Source organism: Manacus vitellinus, unplaced genomic scaffold (assembly GCF_001715985.3).
Source record: "Manacus vitellinus isolate BGI_N305 unplaced genomic scaffold, ASM171598v3 scaffold_6_pilon, whole genome shotgun sequence".
NCBI lineage: Eukaryota > Metazoa > Chordata > Aves > Passeriformes > Pipridae > Manacus > Manacus vitellinus.
The window spans coordinates 15141712-15164692 of record NW_021940750.1 but is presented as its reverse complement, the minus strand read 5'-3'; the positions used below and the strand labels follow the sequence as shown (position 1 = coordinate 15164692).

At 36.1% G+C, this 22981-nt stretch overlaps 1 protein-coding gene across 2 annotated transcripts in view; it reads left to right on the top strand.

Moving 5' to 3' along the window:
• Nucleotides 1-22981, top strand: part of PRKD1 (protein kinase D1) — a 127142-nt gene that overhangs the window by 81054 nt on the left and 23107 nt on the right. Inside the window, exons 3-10 of one of the 2 annotated variants that reach the window (XM_018082957.2) lie at nt 86-217; nt 926-1086; nt 3893-3916; nt 14089-14299; nt 15936-16013; nt 19046-19250; nt 21707-21830; nt 22605-22682. In XM_018082957.2, the coding sequence (XP_017938446.2) occupies nt 86-217; nt 926-1086; nt 3893-3916; nt 14089-14299; nt 15936-16013; nt 19046-19250; nt 21707-21830; nt 22605-22682 (1013 nt within the window). The remainder of the gene's footprint in view (nt 1-85; nt 218-925; nt 1087-3892; nt 3917-14088; nt 14300-15935; nt 16014-19045; nt 19251-21706; nt 21831-22604; nt 22683-22981) is intronic. The other variant, XM_018082958.3, reaches the window with a different exon arrangement.

Sequence of the window (22981 nt, the reverse complement as noted above, 5' to 3'; positions counted from 1 at the left end):
TGTTCTGTGATGAAGTACTAAATAAATGAAGAATATTAGTTATGTTACTAATTCTGTTAATTTTTGAATGATCTTGCTGTTGCAGCTTCTGCTACATTTGAAGACTTTCAAATCCGGCCCCATGCTTTATTTGTTCATTCCTATCGAGCTCCAGCCTTTTGTGACCATTGTGGAGAGATGCTGTGGGGACTGGTGCGCCAGGGACTCAAATGCGAAGGTAAGCTGCAGCGAGATGCAGTTTTTCAGCCTCAAGAAGAGACTTGTCCATCCCGTTTCTATGTGTTGTCTCTGATGCTGCTTTTAAATTGGTTAGAGACAGTAAGACCTATCAAAGTAATTAATTGATTGAAGAACTGATCCTTTTGACTGCTCTGAGGCCTCCTAGATAAGGCCCTGTAACCTGAAGTGCAAAAAAATGGTCTATATGTATTTTTAAGAAAAGGCTGTCTCTTTTTTGCTCTACTTCCCTTATGAGTCTCAGCCTTTGTCTCATTCTGTATCACATTAATTCAGATTATTTAACTGAAATTACTGTCAGTCCATAGGAGGTTGTAATAGTTATGTTTTCTGATTTTGCCACAACTATTTGACTTCTGATAGACTGTATCCAATAGGAGATACCATTTGCTGTGAAAGACTTCCTTACCTCCCAAATGCTGATCAAGAAATTTCCTGCTTTTTGAGACCATAGATTTTGAAAAATCAAAGAAAAAATACTGTTGTAGATGTAACTATTTGGAACTGATAACATTATCTCTCTAAAAATTTGTTAGAATATAGGAGCAGAGTAGAGGAAAAAAGTTTAATCGAAAATAAGGGTAGTATTTTTGAGTTCTTGAATGCTTGTTTTTGAAAAAATCCAAAATTATTTGCCTTTTTTACAGTAATAAGCCATAATCAGATGGTTTTAAATTTCTCTTTTCAGGATGTGGTCTAAACTACCATAAGAGATGTGCATTTAAAATCCCCAACAACTGCAGTGGTGTACGGAAAAGACGCCTGTCAAATGTCTCCCTGACAGGACTCAGCACTGTTCGTACAGTTTCTGCAGAACCCTCACCCAGTGTGCCGGATGAAGCCCTTCTGGTATGGGATTCCCTAGCTGTAGAGGCCATGGGTGGAGCTGCTAAGAAATAATGATATTTAGTGCTATAGAATCTGGTTTTGCCTGTTATAGGCTACAGAGGAGGGTGGTATGTAGATTATAAAGTGAGAAAAGGCATCTTGACATAAAAGGGAGGTCACCAGCTTAAGGTATGTGGATTTAAGGTATGTGCCACTTCTCATACTCCCAGGAGTCTCCTCCTTTGTCAAGAATTAGGTTATTTTTGAGGTCTGAAACTGCTACCTGTGCTAACATGAGTAGCTATATCTTGGGGAATGTCTTCTCTGGAACTAGAAGTTGAATTTCTTCTGTATTGGACCATTATATCCCTTGTTTTATTATACAGGAGAGGTTTGCCTCATTAGAACACTGTGACCCAGACAGCACAGTATCAAACTGAGTATCTGTCACAGCCAAGGCTATAGTTAATTAGTTGGAGCCTTTGTATTTAGCATATTTCTGAGTGTGAAGAAGAAAGTAGGAGAAATCTCCATTAGATCATTAGACAGGTCTTTGTGGTCAATGTATGTAGGGGTGTGTGTGTGTGTGTGTGTGTAGATGTATATGTAGACGTATATGTAGAGGTATACATGCAGGCACATGTAAGTATATGGTATACTGGTGTATGCATTAATTTATTAGTTTTCTGTTATGAAATCAACTCATCTGGCAACAAAATGTTGACTGGAGTAAATGACAATGATATGTGTTTTTTATCTTCGTCATGTTTGTTCTTTGTAACACCGATGGTCATAATATACTTGAATAGTTAAGATTTTACAGAATGTGTAAATGAATCCACTTCTAAGTGAAAGTTTTGAAAACCTTAAGGTTTAAAAGAGAGGAAAGGATTTATAAGTACACACAACAATTATCATGTTTTCCTCTCAATTAGAATAATAAACTTATTAAACTTGACATACTAAAAGGACACTATTGCAAATTATGTAGACCTGGTGTTAGATGCAGCACCATCTACGAACCATAATTATGTACTTATGCTACTGATTATCATTAGTCTAAAGCTACTTGGAAATTAAGGTTAACATTATGAATCTGTATTTTTAATTTAAAAGCTGCATAAATGAGTAAGGTGCTTAAGTTCTGCAAACTACAGCAACAAATGTTTACAGATTAATCATAGTTCTCAGCAGGTTGTTTCGGAAATTGCTTAGGCCAAGACAGAAAATTTTTATGTAGGCTGGCCTTAATTCTGATTTTTTTTTTTTCTGAAATTTTGCTTAAAAAATTGTATTCCTATACGGTCTATGAATGTTCACTCACTGTACAGTTACAACGTAGCAAAAAATTTTCAATTTGCAAACATGTTTAATTATATGGCTGTGTTGTTTGCTGATACATTCTTATATGAAATACTTGTTTGGCAAAGCTATGTATTGCAAAATGGTTTCAAACATTAAGTTACCAGTGAAGATATACATTAAGTTTCATCTATACTGCAGGCTATACTTCTCTAAGGACTTGTAATCATTGGTGTACCTCTTTTAATGATTCTGAACATCACACATGTGCACACATGTGTGCTTGCACAAAGAAAATATATTTACAGTAGGTAAAGGGATGGGCATTAGCCTAGAGAAATCAAATAGCTTTCTGATTTCACTTTTATTTCATGAAATCATGGTATCATTTACCAGATTTTCAGAAATGCTCTCACATATGGGTTCTATGTGTCTTTTGTTCTCTTTTGGTTTTTTTGCGTTGAATGTATTTCAATTCCCTCCCCCCCTTCCGCTCTTTTTATATGTACATAAGCTTTGTCAGTTCTCCTGTATCAGATCTGTCCTTTGGACTCCATTCTTCTGCAGTAATCCTGAGATAAGTTTTATGACAGTTTGTACAGTGGTACCAATCAAAGCCCTGCACTTTGGAATTGGTTTCATTTTTTTACAGTCTGTGTGAATATACTGAAAAAACATTGTCCTCGTTCGCAAAATTGTATCATTCTTTATTAATATTGATGTGTCACTTGAATGGCTGCTAACAAAATACAAGCTCTGTTTAGGAGCATTGAATTCAATGAGATATTTGTCAATTCTTTAAATAGGACTAAAATAAATTTATTTTCACCCCTAATTACCACGTGGAATCAAAGTAGTGGAGAGAGAAGAAATTCCTGAAGATCTTTGATAGATGTAATTATTAAACTCAGGAGGTTTTTTTTGGTTGTTGATGTCGTGTGCACCTAAAAGGAACCAACTTTAGGTCACAATTTTGAATTAAGCATGTAAGTCTGGAAAAATGACGCTTATAAAGTGAATAAGTTATGCCATATCATATGAAATTGTGTCATTTGAAAAATCTTTGAGACAGGATAATGTGGAATCATGCAAAACATACTTGTACTTTAATTAGCCCTGCATAGGGAACCATCACACACAGAAACAGTTTCAGTTTGGATATAAGTGTTTTCATTAGCCAATAAAGTATTTCATTGGAGCTGAAAGTTGAATGGCGGCTGTATTTGAGTACAGCTATAAAAATCTGAAATTTGGACGATATCTATTTCTGATTCTTAACTTAGTAGCGTGAAACTCATCAACAGAAATGCTAAAAATGAAGTAGAACTAGGAGGATACAATGCAACCCAGAATTGTACATGTCATAGCTCAAATGCAATTCTTCTGCATTCTATTCTATAACAAAGAATGAGAGTATAATATGATCCCACATTCACGCTTGCTTCTAAAGTAACGTTGTTTTCTGTCTTTTTCTCCCTCTTATTTCTTTGTTCTGCTTTTTCTTCTTTCCAACTTCCTGTCTCAGTCTCCTGTCAGCCCTGGCTATGAGGTATGTACTGAATTTACTCCCTATCATACTATCAGCAACATTCTCTTTTAGGATTATCAGTATGAATGTGGAAAAATGCAGGAATTAAATCAGAAAGTATAGTCCAGATTCCAAAGTGAGGATCATAATTCTTCTGCTAAACAGTAAAATTAACAACATTAAAATATTTCAAAACAGAAGTGACTTCTTCACTTCTTAGGCATGACGGAGGTCATTGGTTAGATTGAAGCCCTATTTTATACTGGTAGTAACACATGGGAAGAAAATTTGAACTTGACTTTTGAACTTGACTTGGGAATTTGCTGCAGTAATGTAGAAAATAAAGATTTTATTTTTAAGCTGAACAAACCTGATCTTCAAGTGCTCACCAGTACTAAACTTCTAATACCATACTACTATTGCGGTAGCTCTTTTTTTCGGGCTACGGTTGCATTTAAAAAACCCCAAACAGTCTGGCATTCTGTATTTCTTTGGAAATAAACATGAACAGTCTACAAGTAAGTTACAGCTCTATACAAAAAGAGTATCAAGTCTAAATGAGAAAGCAATGCTATTTTTTTTTAGTGGGTACTTCATGTCAAAGGTTGTTCTCTTTGATTTTCAGTATGGATTTTCTAAAGCAGTTTGATTTGTCTTTAATGTTTCAAGTTTTTAAAACTAAGAAATGTTGGCATCTTTCCCTTGCAGCATGTATTTGAAGCGCAGCTGGAAAAGAACAGGCTTTGCAAATGTTTTCCATTTTGGAAATACTACATAGTTAAACTGAGGAATACTTTGTTATGCTGAAGTGAAGTTTTTCATGGCCAAACATCTATCTCTTTGAAAGAAATAACTTTATTTCATAGAATCATAGAATGGTTTGGGTTGGAAGGGACCTTAAAGATTGTGTTGTTCCAACTCACCTACCATGATCAGGACCACCTTTCAATAGACCAGTTGCTCAAAGCCCCATTGAAAACTTCCAGGGATGAGGTTTTTATGTCTTCCTAAAACACATACATTGTTATTGTAGTATACCCCAGAATTCCAGTTCCACAGGATACCCATAAGCAATACAAACAGGTAGATATAAAACAGGGGTTTTGTAATATCTATGATAATTTTATTCTGAGTATGTGCTGTCTGAAAAGTGATGAATCTACTAATCTCTCTGATGGTGGATTACCCTAAATTAGCAGCAACTAAAGGGAGTAATGAAAAAAAAAAGCAAAAAAGGTAATTCGAGGAAAAACAAAATTGTGTTTCTTTTGTCAAAAGAAAATATGTTAACCATCTATGTTTTTACTTCAAAATACATTTATGTAACACAATAGAATTTTATTTCTATTTTTTTAAAATATATGTTTCCATTATTTTGGTAAGGTTTTTTCGTTCTTTTAAAAGCAATGAATGTTGATATATTAAGGTCATTTTATGGACACATCAGAAGTGATTTCTCAGAAAAAGTCTAGCTGAGCTTTGCATTTAAAATAGGAATGGGGCTTAGGTAAGTGGAATGTTATGTATTATCGTTGCTTTTTGATGAAGAATCAAGAATTATAATTATTATTTGCTAAATAGTTTAAAATGTAAATAGTTTTAGTTAAAAGAAGTATTTATGTATCACTGACAATACAAAGCACCTGGTTTCTTGCCTCTGTAGATTGGTTATAAGCAGAGCTGGCTTGAGGCTTTTTAGCTACATATAGAAGAGTGATTCTGCAGAACTAACACAGTAGACTCTAGGAGGGAATTGTCTTGAGTTGTAGGTGGCTGTTTTCTCTTTCTTCCCTTGCACCCAGCACTTAATGCAGATGCCCTTCTCTCTTACCCCACTAAAATAAGGAGTCGTTTCCAGTGACTCAGAACTACCCACTCTAAGAAGCCTTTTCTTCCCACATTCCTACAGAAGACAGTGTCTCCTTTTCCCAGTGCCGGTCCCTATAGAGCCTTGTATGCCTCCCCAGATCACTGAACTGGAAAAAAAGGGCCCTTGAGGGAAGGGTTAAAGAAGTGCTGGGGTGCTGCAGCTGAGAGCATCTTCATGCCTTAAACCACTTGTAAATAGTTAAAGTCCTTTTCTGATGGCTAAAGTAGAGTTCATTAGACTGAAGATCCTCAGAGGCAAAATTATATTTTCTCTTGAAGGCACTCGAGTTAACTATGAATTAATACCACTCATAGTTATGTTTTATTCTGTCACCCTCAAGTTATTTTCCCATGCTCCAGTGATGTACACTGTACAGTCCTCTCTGCCTTAATGGGAACTTGTTTTCAGCGTTTTTGTGTATTTAATAAAAACCCATATGCTGTTTTGGGTAGTGCTCCTGGAATTTGCTCCAAAATCTAGATTTCGTTTAAAAATAAGAGAAGGTAAAATAGAGGCTGTGAGTAAACCAATCCTAAGTAACGTTCACATAGATTTAGTGCCAGATCCACCAGGTGAATCTTGGGTCATGCACTGAACAGAATTGAGAATCAAGAACTCAGTGAATCGGACACTGAAAGTTAAATATTTAAATAGGAATTTAAATTAATTCCAAAGTATTTTATGCCTTTTTTTTTTAGTTTTCTTGCTTTTCTACAATTGTTTAAAATATTGAAACTTACTGAAAATCAAAACTAGATCAACAAAACATATTTAAAATGTAGTTCCCTTTTTTCCTGAAGCATTGCATGTCTATGATATTCAGAGTTCAAGTGAACCCTGAATTAAATGACTTCAGGATACAGAAAGTAAATTTGGAATGGCTTACTAAATTTAGGCTGTGCCATAAAATAACAGTAGTCCTGGTACTATCTGCCATGCACTAAATGCTGTAGGACTGAATTTCTTGTGACTAATTCAAACTACATTGGCACTTTTCTGATCTAATTTGCACCAGTATTATTGTTTCAGAGGTTCAGTACAACTAGATAAGATATAAAACATAATCAAGCCAATAATTTCAAGTTACAAGATGTATATTTAGAAAAGCATTAAAAATTGCATCAATCATGCACCTAATATTTTTTAAATATCTAGGAAGATAGGTAGAAGAGAAAATGGTAAACCACTTAAGATGTACATATTCTGCAGTTTCATATGTGCTGTGTCTACTGATGTTTTTGAATACTACTTGTTAGTGATCCCATGGAGAGTTTTTATGGGTATTTCACTCTTCAGCTTAGAAGAGGAGAGGATTTTTGTCCTCAGGTAGTTGCCACTTTTTCTTAAATCACCTATTTTGTTTTTGGGAAAGACATACAGTGATAATAGTTGTCAGTTTATGATCCTTCATCTAAGTTATGATGGCTTAAACTGGGGACTTGTAGATGCTCTGAGACTATAACAGTAGGAATTCTTTAGGAGTGTGTAGTACATCTAAGGAAACATACACTCAGAGCTAAGTTCTTGTAATTTCTATGTGCTAGTGAAAGGGTTTGCACATACTGAAAGTACCAAAAACGGGCAAACACTGCAGCACACACTTTACTTCCCTATAGTATCTCTGAGACATCATTCATGTTTGTTCCGGGTCTTGTGAATTGGTTCAAGATCACTAAATTGGTACAAGATCACACTATTTGTGTTTTGAGGAATAGTGGCAATCAATGCAGCTTTTTTACCTCCATTATTATCACCTGGACATGTTCAGTGGTACTTTCCTTTCTAATATATAATCTTGTTTTTCTGGATTGGAAACAGCTATTAGAGGACACAACTGCCCCCAGACTTACTTTTTAGACAAGCCTCACCAAGCAGGTTTGTCTAGACCTCCTCTGTCCAATGCCAGAACTTTCCAAACCAGTGTCTGTGGCTAAGCCCAAAGACCTGCTGATTATCCCTAAATTGGTAAGGATGATATGTAAACAGTGTCAGCTGGGATGCATTTATACAGACATTGGGGCGAGGGGGGGGGGGGGGGGGAGGAGGGGGGGAGAAGAGGATGGAGGAGGAGGAAAAAGGCAATATTTGCATATGATAGGATGAATCAGAATTGTGCAAAGATTGCCTGAAGGGTTTTGTATTGAATCATTGTATTGTCTCATTTGGCTGTGGTACAAAGGTATACCTTTGTATCATCATGTGTATAATTTTTTCTCTTTCTTATTAGCTCTATGCAATTAGGCACAATCAAGCTGCTGAGTCTGGCTTCTGCTGTGGGCATTCTAATAGTGCAAGATACTTACATGAAAATAATTTTATAATTACATATATGCATATATGTAATATATATATGTACAATATACTTAAAATTATGAAGTACATGATAGAAGATCAAACTAAACCTTAAGTTTTGAAAAAAATTGTGTCTCTAAGATGCTGGAAAAAAGCTTTGTGCTATGTGAGTCCTACTATGCCTACTGGTACTAGCAAATCCTTTGTCGAGAAAGGGCTTTTGTTTTGGGAGTTCCCTGATTCTGGCAAGTCAGCATAGTCACACAGTGACTGCTGCAACCGAGTAATCTTCTCTTGCTACTTTCCAAAATAAGGCAGGTTACAGACAGAGCATTCAAACCACTGTCTGCTGGTATTGATGTCTGAGTGGAAGTACAGCGTACATAATAATTTCCATCTGTGGATAGTTTAATATTAACAGCTTCTACTGAAGGCAGTTCTTTCATGTGTTTACATATGTGAAAGTGAAATGTTTTTCAGACCATAGCTATCTAACTGTGGTGCTTGTCAGATTAAATCATACACTTGACTTAAAGAGAAGAGGAGTGCAAGAAGCCTCTAAAGACAACACAGTTGATTGCAGTCTAAGTGTGGTATTTCAGTATATTTAACTGAAGATTTGTTTCCTTGAATTCACTTAATTACAGTCACATAGTTTAATTTGTCAAAGAAAGTCAACATTTGCATTGCATTAAAAACATCTAGTTCCTGTGGTAACATAGATATCTAGCACCTCATTTACCAGTAGCTTCCTGTGAAGAAATTGTGTATGAACATTTTAAGGCTTTATCCTCTGCCTTTAATATAGGAAGGAAATGCATGTTTCAACAAGTCTGCTTCAACACTGAAAATGAAACTTCATGCAAACAGTTATTGCTGTTTGTTTTTTTTTTTAAATATATGTCACTTTTCTCAGTCATTCAAGTAAATAAAAAACCCTAGCTGATGATAACTTGTTCTTTTGTTAAGGCAAATATTTTAAAGTTGTAGAAATACCTGTGTTCTTTCTGATTGAACATCTCAATGTAAAACGCAGGAATAATGTTGCAATAGTTTTTAGATACTGAACCTGTAAAAGGTTAGCACTTCTTTGTGAACAGTTTTGAAAAATGATATATTTAGGAGAGTATAGGTTGTGTAGCCTGTTCTCTTCTGAGTGAAGGTTACTGATTTAAATGTGTTTCTGCAAGCGTGATTGTCAAAATGGTAGTAGTTGCTTTCTGACTCTTGTAGAACATGAAGCTTTTTGGTAAAGTTTTGTCAGAATCCCTGGGACATTTTTAGTGGGACTGTCAATATCTTTTAAAATAAGTCAGGCAAACAGCAGTCTCTTTTATGTTTTAAACTAGCCCATGCAGCTGAATTGCAGAGTTGGTCCTTGTCTTTGTTCCCAAGAGGCCAACTCTGTGTCCAAGAGTCAGCTTTTATTGCTTCCCACTAGTCTGTTCAGCATCTGCATTAAGTTTCTTTGATTTCTGTGCCTGGGAGGAACAGATGTGATACTAGAAGACAGTCAGACTCATCCAGGTAATAAGAACAGCTGAATCCATTTGAGGGGAATCGGTATTTATTTCAGTTTCTTAATTGTGTTTTGCAATGAATTTGGACAAGGTAGAAAAGGTCTGCTCAGCTATTTTTACCCTTGGGAGACTGTCTTCTTCCTGCCATGACAGGGTTCTGTACAATGATTTTATGCTTCTGGCTAATGTGGTCAAATTGTTGTGTCCTCTAGTAGCTTTCAACAAAGCTCACAGAACTCACATGGGTAGCTTCAGTATATTCAAAAAATTCAAAGAGATTGAACAAGAAGGAGGGGCAAGGCATCAGCTAAATAAGAGTCATGAGGAATGCCCTATGTGTGGAAAAAGCTCGGCACCTCTTCCTTCTTGCAATTAAAAAAACAAAGCTTTTTTTTTCAAAATAAGTGTCAGCAAACTGGATTCTATTAGATATTCTCGCATAATTTAATTGAAGTATCTGGATGTGATCAGTGTCCTTGGCTTGATTGGACAGTTAAGTATCTGCACATGTTTCTTGCTGTTTGTTGTCACTTGGAAAATCATACTCTGAGCTGCTAAAGTATAGATTACCTTGCTGGGATGATTGTTCTAAAGGACTATTTAGTATTTGGAGCCATGCAGGCTGTTAGTTTCCATGGTGTAATCTGGTTAAGCAATCATTTCCTGGGAACTTTCCAGACTTGCTGAGTCAGTAGTCTGGCTGACTACCAGGAAAAACTCATCTTTCTAACAAACCACGCACACCAGCTGAAGAGGAAGGTGCTTTTTGGAAAAGATTCTTGCTTTTGCAGTGAAAATAAGATAGTTCCTGATTTTCTGTGCTTTCAGGGACTTTAAATTGTGGCATCTGTCTGATGCTGGGAGTGATGGAAGTTAGAGTTGAGGGATATTGACAGGAGTTCTGGAGGATACGAGAGGAGAAGCTCATCTGACAAGGGGAGGAGGTATGCCTCCTAATCAGCCAGTAGTCAGAGGGATGTGGAAGATGCTCAAACTGCTGCCACCATGAGTTCTCTGTCACCAGCCTTCCTTTCCCTGCTACCTCTGAGCAGGAGCAGAGGGGCATATTGTCTCTGGCTGGAAGGGGTAGGGAGTGGAGTCAGTTTTATCAGGCCTGGGCATGCAGGAGTGACACCAGATCCATGAATGCTGTTTCTTCTAGCATGGAAGAAGGTGAAATTTAGCTTTACCTCTTGGCCTGAAGGCACTGTAAATTAAGAATTGCTGGTGTGTTACGTGGTGTGCTATGCTGCTGGCATGTGGCAGCCCAGCACTTGCAGAATGCCAAAGAAAAACTGAAATACTTTTTTCTGTAAATTGGACTGGAAATATAAAAAGCCGACAGATACTGCCTATAAAGAATTTATTGGAATGAGTTTTGGCCTACCAGTGAAGGTGGTGAAATTGTTCTGTTTATTTGTTATTGATCTTGTTATTGTTAACATAAATATAAGCAGCAGTTTGAATATTAAAGTTGTGTTAAAACGTTAAAGTGGGAACCAGTCTTAAAGACTGACATCCTACAGTAGGTCTTCTAGTGTTTTACTTTTGCTTATTATCCATTACTGCTTGAGCTCTAAAGAACACTTATAAATTACTAGCCAAAACTTAGTTAATTGCCTGTTCTCTAGCATGACTCAGCAGCCATGTGAAATGAGACTTGAAGTAAATATTTCAGAAATTAAAACTGTGTATTGACCAATATAAATTAAAAAAATTATTAACAGGACAAAAGCTTTATCAGTGGTAATTCAATATTTGATCAGGGTTGGTGGTATGATGAATTACTGTTTCAGAGTTATCTCAGAAAGGGTCAACTCCATGTAGAGCATCTAGAATTCACTTTTTGTCCAACCTGACGTTTTCGCATAAGCATATACTAGCACATTAAAACCGAAAAACTTGCCATCAAACTGAAAAAGCAAAAAGTATAGCAAATTTGTCTCACTTATACTGTACCACATCTGAGATTTGATCAGACATCTAGGTCAGAACCAAAGCTGTAGTGAAGACTATCTCCCTCTGTTAATGATATAACTGCCCAAGATTAGTCTTAGTACATTTCAGCAACCCTAGCAAGTTTCTAAAACCTGCAAGGCATTTGGTGAGGAAAATTGGGCCAAACCAACCTTCTAAAATTCTTTAAGCACAAAGTCACCTAGATATCAAGTATTTTGGACTTTGCTTTTAGCTGTATTAAGTTGCCAAAATAATTTTTGATTTAGCAATAATTTGGAAAATGAAGGCAAAGATTAATCATAGAAAATAGATTTAATTTAGATTATATGTTAGGATTCTAAGAGAGATCATAGCATTAGGAGATACTTGGATCACTTGTACTGCAGACAAAAGTAAGATTGTCAAGAATGCTAAACTGAAATATTATTTTGTTACAGTGACATAATGAAAGCTAGCAATTGAACTCTTTCCCTTAGAAATACTTACTCTTTTTCAGTTAAAATACATTGTAAGAGACTAGTGTCATTACATTTGAAAGTCCACCAATGTCCACATTCAAGAGGAAGATAGCGAACTGTGACTAATGCCTTGCAGGTAGTGATTAAAGAATTGTTTTATTCAAAAGGAAAATACTTTCATTAAAGTGTAGTATGCCACATGTAAAACTTCTTCTTGTGAGCACTGAAGAGCAGACAGACAAGATATCTGACCATAGGGTAAGGTTGAGACTGTAGATTGTAAGCCACAACTAAGACTGTGATGTAGTTATCAGTCTGGCCAAAGCTGTTCCTGTTCTACACAAGCGTAAGACTGAGAGGACCACATTGCTATTTCTCACTCCACTTGTGAGTTTTGCCCTGTCCACAAATACTAAGGGGTATAATTTCCAGGTGGCTTACAGTAGTTGAGCAGTGCAGTTTGTGCAGTATATATGTGGCTAATTCTTCTGCCCTGATGGTCTTTTGTCCTTCCTTTTACAGTCCTGTTCATATTGATTTCATAAGACTTAATACAATCTGTGGTGGAAATATTAGGCAAACTTTATTGCTAGCTAACAAATATTGAATAAATTTAATCTTAAATTGAGACTAGTTTGTTGTTTATGTTTTTTTATATGCATAAGTGCTTTGCAGAGCGAAGATCTGAACTTCAGGAAGTAAACACATAATATCAGAGTATGTACTCATACTTCTTCCACTATTATTTGTGATAAAAAAAAGGCAGATGCTTTCTTATAGTTGTTTCAATCTAGTTTCCTTTTGGTGACCATATGTACCTGGCTCACATAATGTATTTTACGTATTTTTCCTTGATTTGAAAGGATTGCATTTTTACAATGCATCTATATGCTTCTTTGGAGAGACAGTTCTACAGTATAAGCAAAAGAATTTATCTTCACAGCAAGAAATCTATCTGAACTTTTTTTTTTCCCCGTGGCACATACACTATGAAGGCAAAGGCTGGAACTCCTTAGATTCTTCTGTCATCAAAATGACTTGTAAATTCATCTTTACTCCAAGATTCTCAGAAGCATACAAAAATGTATTTCTATATTTGGTTGACCAGAGAATAGTAACCAATCAACCTTCTCAGTTGTAACATTATTTGTTTGAAACTAAACAGTTTTTCATGTTAGGTCTATCTTAAGTTTCAGTAGCTATAGTTTTTGAACAGTGCAGGCTCATCGTGAATGACTTGTTTTCTAGCCTTCAGTTATCAGATTATTTGCAGATGATGGTCAGAAGATGTTGAGTTTTAAATGATCAAGCTGCATCTTGTCACTTTTTTCCTCCTTTTCATGTTAATTGTTGGTGTAGTTTGGTTGTTTCTCAAGGGCAAGTATTAGGAGAAAGCAGTTTTCTGGATGAGTTGTTTTCTGGGGTAATTACCATTTGTACATCTAAATGAACTTAATAGAGAAAATAAGGTAACTCTTTTCTTCCAGGAATACTTCGGATTCCATACCTTACTGAGTGTCTCACTTCATACATATTCATATATATGCATTTAAATACCTATTGTGATCAATTGTGCATTATCTAAATGTGGCAAGGTTAGTGGTAGCAAATATTATAAATAAAGGGGATAGAAAATATTAATCTTTTTTTCTATAAAAAACCTGCATACACATAGAATAAGGTAATAATTTTCTTAATGTTTATACAAAAAATACAGCCTTTCAAAGTTGCATTTGATGTAAAACAGAAAATAACAGAGGTAAAAATGGCTTGTGTTTTTATCAGAATACAAAATGCTTTTCTGAGAAATTTTTGTTGAGTATTTTCATTTTGATTAAAAAACATTTATTCTTTGAATAAAAACCTGTTTCAGTCACAATGTGAAACGAATGATAGTAGTTGGCAAAGCTGTTGTTCAGTACCATTCAAATTTTTCAGAAGGAGTCTGAGAGGGGTGTGATGCATGTTGTATTAGTGCTTAAAGGCACTTACATGACTTCTTACGACATAAGACTTAGCGTTCCTGAAGTGACTGACTATATGAATATGATATTCTTTTAAAAATGAATACAATTATTTTTATGTATTTCACAGCAAAAGACACCATCAGAATCATTCGCTGGGCGAGAGAAGAGGTCAAATTCACAGTCTTACATTGGACGACCTATTCAGCTAGACAAGATTTTACTGTCTAAGGTTAAAGTGCCTCACACTTTTGTCATCCACTCTTACACACGTCCAACGGTTTGCCAGTACTGCAAGAAACTTCTCAAAGGGCTTTTTAGACAGGGTTTGCAGTGCAAAGGTAAGTAAATGTCCTTTAGGAACATAAAAGCTAATCATAATGAAATTACTAAATTAGTGTTTGAGTAGTTACTATGTAGGCTTATTCATGATTTCCTCACTAAACTATCTAGGTGTAGGCACATGTACAATTACATTGGGTTAAGCTGGAGTCAAAATTGCAGTTGTTGGTATTCTGCAGGAGCTGGCTGCATGGCTGTTCATCCTTACCCTTTGGTGTATCTGCAGTAGCTTACATTTTTCATTCAGATGTAGATTATCTTGTATTTACCTCTAGGTGAGCCTGTGCTAACAGCTTAGTAGTTAACACAAAGGACTGTGTTCTTATCTTCATTGTTTTCAATCTAAAAAGTCTTATGTGTGAATTGAAGCATATGCTAGAGTCCCAGCAGTCCAAGGTTTTGGGGAAGTTGTAATGGAAATAAAATAAGATTGGCTATATGAGAATTTAAACTCACATTTTTTTCAGTGTGACTAATGTGCTCTGAAGTCTACATGCTGTTGTATCTTAGTAGGTGCTGAACTGAGTCAGACCCTTTGGATTGTAGCCTAGATTGCTGGCTCACCTTAGCCAGCTAGAGTACCTGTAAATACAAAGTAGTGTTCATGCTATGGTGTTAGATAATGTTGGCTATTAGATCCTTAAAATCGCCTTTCTTTCAATAAAATAAATAATATTTATCATAAAATTAATCAGTATACTTAGTGTTGCTTTTTGAACCCTGCAGAAATTCAAAGCTGCATTCATTTAATTTAAGGTGTGATTCTGATTCAATTTAACTAAAGCAAAATCTCTAAAAGGTCATCACCTGTTTCAGTTAATTTTGAATCCTGGTGACCTAAGCAAATATTCACTTGATTTAAAAAAAAAAAGTACCTGTAGTTTGGCACTAGTGTACCTTGGTTGTTTTTTGGATCAGTCTTAAATAATTACAAGTATATAGACAACCTGTTTTTTCCTTCCTGAGTCTTTTCCAGGTGTGTTAGTAAGTTACAGCTCTTAGTTTAAGTTAAATGTGTTCATAAGTCAAAAGAAAACAGTTAACACGACATCTAATGAAGTGCTACTTACACATATGAAAGAAGAAGAGTGAAATAAAAATATCTGGAAAACAGGGAAGGGATTGAAGGAACCCTCAGTTGCAAGCTGTCTAGAAGTTGCTTTGAGATGTAAAGAACAAATATTTTCTCACTTAAAATTGTTGGCTGGGGTTCTCCTGTTTCAATTTTCAGTCACCAGTGTTTGATATGTAGTCACTCTCATAAGCTGCAGCAGATACACTACTGCCCAATCTGCTTCTTTCACTGGAAAAGCAGCTCTGGCTTTGTAGCCAAGCACTTGGGTCTCCCCATCACTCCCCTAGATGTGTTGAGCACATGCTTTGGCTGCAGTAGTGCCTCCGCCCAGCTATCCTTGGAAATGCTTTTTTTTCCCCCCGAGGGAAACATGCTTCTAGAATCTTCATCCTGTCCATTCCACTGACAGGCAGTGTGCAGCCAGGCTACTGCACTCTCTCTGGAGATGTAACTTGTATTAATGACATTATAGGGCTTGCCATCTCCAGGCTGGATAGCAGGAAAAAATATAATTGTGTCACAGAAAAATAATCTTACTGTGTCCATTGTTTACTTAACAGACTGTAGGTTCAACTGTCACAAGCGCTGTGCTCCTAAAGTGCCAAATAACTGCCTGGGGGAAGTTGCCATTAATGGGGGTAAGTTGTCTTAACAGTTGTTCCTGTCATTGTTTAAACCATCAGCTAAATAAAAGAGAAATGTAAAACTGTGACCTGCCACAGAGGCAATGTCAGCAGCAAAAAACTGGGTTGAATGCAGATAGCCTGTTCAATGCAGAATGCCAGAGGAAAGCCAAAAGCCACACATGTGAGAAGTTGGCATTTACCTGTCAGATAGAAGCACAAAATTGCCTTTTAATCTAAGGAGGGGGGAAAAAAGTGGTTAAGGATAATCCTCCTGAGAAGGAAAAGCATACCTAGAAGAACTGGGAATGCCCTCCAGGAAAAAATTCCACCTCTCACTGTTGGCATAAAACTAATCATATCTGTTGCCAGAAATAAAGGCTTGACTATCTGCTGATTTTCCCATGCATGTGCTGTTGGTTTGGTGTTAAGTATAGGGGTGTATGGGTAGGCTCGACAGACGGTACTGGAGAAAAAAAAGGGTGGTTGTAGATGAGTTGTTGATTGCCTTGAAAATGTCACTTTTCTATGTGATAAGGGAAGGAGAAGTGTGGTGAAGTGTTCAGTTTCTAATGCATATTACTGTGTTAAGTTGTCAGCCTAAACTGCTTCTGAGATTAATAAGGTATTACCTTATGAGGCAAGTGATCTACTTTATTGAAGACTTACCAAGAACTTCCAAAATTAGTAATGTTAATTAATATTTTTCATAGTATTTTTCATAGTAGTGTGACTGTATCACTACAAAGCTTTTATGTTTAATGGCAACATTGCTGCAGATACTGAGTATCCCACTTGAAATGTGATAAGGTGCATGATTTTCTGGAAAGTTGATGTACTCCTACTGCATGTCCTCTCTGATGCACCTCACACTGGACTCTTGGAGTCACTATTATTTTTTGGTTTTTTAAATCTTTCACCATTATACCTCATTTAAACATTAACCATCCCACAACACAACAATTTCTTCAGGAGTGCAAGTAATGAGGCTTATGGAAGTTTGTGGCTTGATTTTCAAATCCAAGAACTAAATATGCTAAAAAAATATGTTAATTCCATTGATAACAGCGTAGACTTTCCCTGAGATTTGCGGTCAGAGAAAATAACAAAGTCTGCTTATAAATTATAATTTTCCCCTGCATAAATGTGGTTTTAGAGAGGAATGGTTGATCTAAAGTGCTATGAGAAGACAGAAAGGAAGGTAACCTTTATTTCTGCACAGCTGGACTAAATGAACAAAATTTTCATTTGTTTCTGAATTACTCCTCCAAGTTCCCTCTTTCCACCTGAGGCAGCTGTATTTCATGCCTCCAACACACCCTCTCTGCCCTCTTCCCACCTTTGCTTCACAAACAACACCCTCCTTTTGTTTGGACTTAACCTCCTACACATGAACCTGATGCTGGGCTGATGAGAAGTGATAGTTTGAGGAAAGCTTGTGCACAGTCACTTGGGGTGAGAACACGTACTTTAGGCTTACTCCAAGTATACTCCTTGAAGCTCTCATTTATAGAATTTGGCTTTTATACACCAAATAATATCCATAGTATGTATCTGCAGGATTGTGTGTCCTAAATGACTGATACAGGGTTCTGGGGATTATCAAAGGCAGTTTCATCCTGTATCACATTTCTATTTTCACAGTAATTTAGTCCACATTATTTTCAAACTTAATAAATAAAAACAGTATCTGTCACTGTTCATCTGCTGTGTGATAAATCTTCCCCAAAATAGTAAGTGAAGGAAGAACTGAAGCAATAAAATTCCAAGTATGGTACCATTAGTAAACACATTATATACTAAATATAGGGAGTTATTTAACTCATTGTATGTTTATTAAAAATAGAGATTTTAAAAGTGTTGTAGGAATAGCAAAGAGAGAACCTTGCACTGAATGACTGAATGACTGGTTCTGCTAGTGATGAAATATGTGTCTCTTAATCACACATCAGTAATTTATATCCAAATATCTTAAGACCACTGTATATGGAAACAAACCTTCCAGCTGTGCACTTCCAGTTTCAGTGAAATGCCATCAATTCCAAAGATTTTGCTGTCAACTAATTCAATGCGCTTTTTACTTATGGGACATTGCCTACATTGACTGTCAAGAACCTTCCTCTACTCAATTAGGCAAAAGTTTCTAGGGGAGACTATTTGATGCAATCCATGTGATTTTAACCTTACTTCAAATTTCTGAAACACCACAATGTCCCAGAAAAACTAATGCTGTCTTTACTCTCTGACTGGACTGATGATTTTGGCTTGTTAGATCACAACCTGTGTAGGAACAGGTGGAGTTTCAACAAAATGGCTTTTTTATTTTGAGGGGTTTTTGGGGGGACGTTTGTGGTTCTTTGTAATATAAATCCTTCGGTAAATAGGTTTTTTTTCTGTTCCTTTTTGTATTCCAGATACAAAGCAGCAATGCTTTGATTTTGATGCTTATTGAATATTTCTTTTCTAAAGTCAGGGAGTGTTATTTCAGTAGTATTGATTACTGAGCCATTTTGTGTAGGCTTCACAGAAAACCCTGGTGCAAAGGAACATATAGTTCACATAAGTAGTTGTCTTGGGAGTTATTTCAGTAGTTCGCTGTCATATCATCATATTACAAGATTTTTAGTTTTGAAATACTTCTAGCATCATTTTGCAGCTGGAGCCTGTCAATGGCCGTCAAGCCAGTACACAACATTTAAGCTGCATAGAAAATCTGCCAGAAGATCTCAGAAATAAAGCTCATGAATATAGAATCTTCAATAGAAGTCCATGGATAAGAAATTCTGCTTTGACTTTAGCATTTTTTATTAAAAAGTTGTATTTCTGAAAAAATTTTGCTTTGATGCTTTTTCAGTTTTCTGTAGTCATTTTCTGCATGACTGGTTAAATGCCACATATCATCAGTACACAGAGTGCTGAGTAGAGATAGATGCAGGCAATAGAGTTCCAAAGAGAACCTGAGTTTTTCGGAAGCTTAAAATACGCCAGGACGTTGTGATCAGAGTATTGTATGTTTTCAGATAATAACTTGAGAAATTATATTGCAGATCTTCTTAGTCCTGGGGCTGAGTCTGATGTGGTCATGGAAGAAGGGAGTGATGACAATGACAGTGAAAGAAACAGTGGTTTTATAGATGACATGGAAGAATCTATGGCTCACGATTCAGAGATGTCCATGACAGGATGCCATAGTGACAACGGGGAAATGCAAGATGCTGATCTGGATCATGATGAATCTAACAGGATGATCAGGTGAGCTGGGGAGTGAGTGTACCTTCCATCTTCTTTTGTGTTTATTTGTAAGTATTATGTCTAGGGATCAAGCGGGAATCTACATGGGCTTGGAGAGTACTGGTGATATGTGGTGGTTCTGAAATTTCAGTGAGATTGCTTCACTGATTACATGCATTAGTAATTTAAGAGAAGCTTGGAAATTATTGTCATAGTGAAGTAGCACTTGAAAACTGATGGACAAATAGTTGTTACAGGTCTGTTCTCATATGAAAATGATGTGAAACCATTTGTGCGTGAATGATAGTAAATTATTTATTCATTTATTTTTTACTTATTTATTTTCCAAAGTGTCTTTCCCCTGACTAATAGCACAGTGCCTGGTCATTTAAAGAAACAAAAAAAGAATTATGTAAGTGGCTGTGGTATATCAAATCTAGATGAATTGTTTGTTTGGATGTTTAGATGCCTTTAGAAAAAAGGAAAGTTTGACAAACTTGAAGAAGTAATTTGAAGCAAGTTACAAATTAGATTAGTGCTTTTAAATGATTTCTCAGGAGGGAAAATAGGAACTGAGTTGTGCAACATTCCTCAGAAATGTCTGAATAGAAGAAAGCATTATTCAGTTACTGGAACTGTCTGAATAGTAGGGAAAAAGTTGGGATTATTCATTGTCAGGGAATTTCATCTGTAATTTCCTTGATGCAAGGGGTCTATACCTTTAAGAATTAAAGAATATTTTTCTTTCACAGATCCATTTGACCTGAAATTTCCTCTTTTAGTTTACTTACTGGGAGTCTCTTTCAGTAACATGTTCTCTTTAATTCTCTGTTACTATCATACACCTGTTTCACTAATAGAAAGCAATCCATTTCAACAATATGCAGTTTTACTTCCTGCAGCGGTGAACTACTGTCATATTTATCTTCATAGACATGATTTGTACACATCTTGTAGTATTGGAATGTAAACCTGTGCGTATATCCCAAAACCAATGTCATAGAACATTTTAAACATCCAAGTTGTATTAAATGGACAGCATTGCAGGTTTTCAAAATAAAAATGCCCAGTTATACTAATAAAAATTCATAACTAAGGAACTTGTTTTACTATTTGAGGGACATTCCTGTGTTTCCAGTAATACCTTCCCTCGGTTATTTCTAAGGGTAGTTTCCATATGCATGGATATTTTTAAGTGATCTATAAAAGACAAATAAAAAGTAAACCTTTTGTCAGTACAGACAAGAATAGTTAAATAGGAACTGCAGATAGTTTGATCATTTTTAGGCAAAAAAGAGATGTTAACTGTATGCTACAGACTTAACAACACTTTAAGACAGCACACTTTTTGCATTTTGATGGGAAACTACCAATTCATAATACATTTCTTATTTCCAGGACGCATTACAGTGAAGCAGGGCCATCTGCAGACATCCACAGTCACAACAACTGTGGAAACTTAACATGTTATTCTTTTCCTGAGCAGTTTCAACCTTTTTTTGTTGGAGTTGTTGCACTGATAGCTTTGCTAGCAGGGCAGAATACATGAGCTCTGTGTGTGCTGTGTATTCACATACAACGCATCATCACTGTTTAAAGTTTTGCCAGAAATAACTAATCACTCATGTTTAGGGTTGAAGTAGATTGCGTCCATATTCCACTACACAGAACCTGCTTTAGGAATTGTTAACTCTAACAGCAAGGAAGATGGGCTTTGTTGCATCTGGTTACTACCAGTTTTTGTCTAGCAGTGCTGTCAGGCATACTGTCACGTTCCCCTGCCTCCCCGAATTACTGTGTGTCAGCTGAGTGGGGGAAAGTTGCACTGTGCATACCCCACAGGGCAAGGCAGTAGGGTTTCACTCTAAGTCTTTATGGGTAAAATGTGTTAGCTTAAACCTCTTTCTCTGAGAGGTTCCAGCAGATTCTCTGCTGTGCCCGGCCAGGGCATGTGCAGCTGGGCAGCTGACACGTTTTCTACTCTGTAAATTGCCATCACTCCATTGTGTGTTTGAACCCAAGGAAGATCACAGGACAGTAGTCTGATGGCCAGTGTTTACTTAGGTTATGAGAGATTCAAGATCAAGTACTGATCTGAATCATACATAGCACAGGCTTGAGCTATGGCTCCCATAGCCTAGCTGAGGCTCTAGTCATTTGCCCATTTTCTGAGCTCATCCTGAGGAATATTTTTGGAAGAGTGTGTGTAAGCCTTCGTAAGGTCTCTGACATTCTCATGACGTGGCATTGCAATCTTTTTTCTTCATAATATTTCATTTTCATAATACTTGGAATGGCAAAGCAAAATAGTGTGCAGTCCTGGTCTGCTAGCAATTATAAAAATAAATGTGGATATTGTGTGTGTGTGTGTGTGTGTGTGTGTGTGTGTGTGTGTGTATATTCTGTTTTAAAAGAGTTTTTTTCATTTTGTCCAAAGTTTTCTTCTTTTTAAAAACCTTTAATGATTTATTCTTAAGCCCTTCAACCAGCAACAATATTCCATTAATGAGAATCGTACAGTCTGTGAAGCACACAAAAAGGAGAAGTAGCACAGTAATGAAGGAGGGTTGGATGGTTCACTATACAAGCAAGGACACACTGGTAAGAAATGTTAAGACCTGTCTTACATGACAGCATAGAATCAAATTCTAACAATACTTTGTTAATTTGCAGTCACTCATGTGAGGCATTTTTTGCACTTTCATGATTCCTAAGATCCCGACTCTTGTCATAACTAAGGACTGGCACTGCTTATAAGAACAGGAGACAGTTAAAACATACAAAAAACATTTGAATATGTCTGTTGCATTATAGGAAGCCAAATGTAAAGGCATTCTGAAGGAAGTAAAACATAATGTTAACACATTAGGAGTTCTGTAAAGTAGGTTTTACCTTTCAGCTGCAGTCTCCCAGATACTTTACTGCTAGTTGACTTGAGACTTTGGTAAAGTAGATTTAGCATAGAAAAAAGTTATTTTCTTTCCAACTTGCTAAAACAGAAATAAAGCTTTTAGTATGTGACCTTCGAAAAGCAAACTGGGCTGTTACAAGTGATACAAAAAGCAATTTTAGTTATTTTAGGAGCATACTGGTAGCAAATTGTACTGAGTGTAATGCAGACATTTTGGATTTTTAAAACTTGTACAGTTTTAACAGAGCTATTACTGGAAAAAAAAGAACATGGCCCTATAAATCTTAAATTCAGTTATAAAGTCTTCATTAAAATCTTATAATAACAAATGAATCTTTATTGTTCACAATATACCTCTTCAAACTAAAGTGAAACAGTTTGGCAGTGGTGTTTTTGAGAAACGAACATTTCATTAATTTACTTGGAAAGTGCTAGAACTATTTTTCACTTGTTTTTCATTGCAGAGGAAGCGACACTACTGGAGGCTGGACAGCAAATGCATTACACTTTTTCAAAATGATACTGGAAGCAAATATTATAAAGTAAGGAATATTTTTCAAACTCTTTTTATACCAGAGGAATATAAGGACTGAATTGCTAAATTGATACTTACTAAAAGTAAACTAGTAGTATAACTTCTATCTATGGGGGTTTTTTTATTATTTAGTCTGCATATATGTGTTTTGCTTTTCACAAGCAAGTCTCTGATCAGAAAGATGTCAGCTAGCAAGGACCTGTAACATACATGTGGAAATGGAAAGGTTTTATACAGGAAGTCAACAGGGTTTTATTTTCTAATGGAGTTCTGTTGATATCTTCATGATCTTGCTTTTTTTCTGAA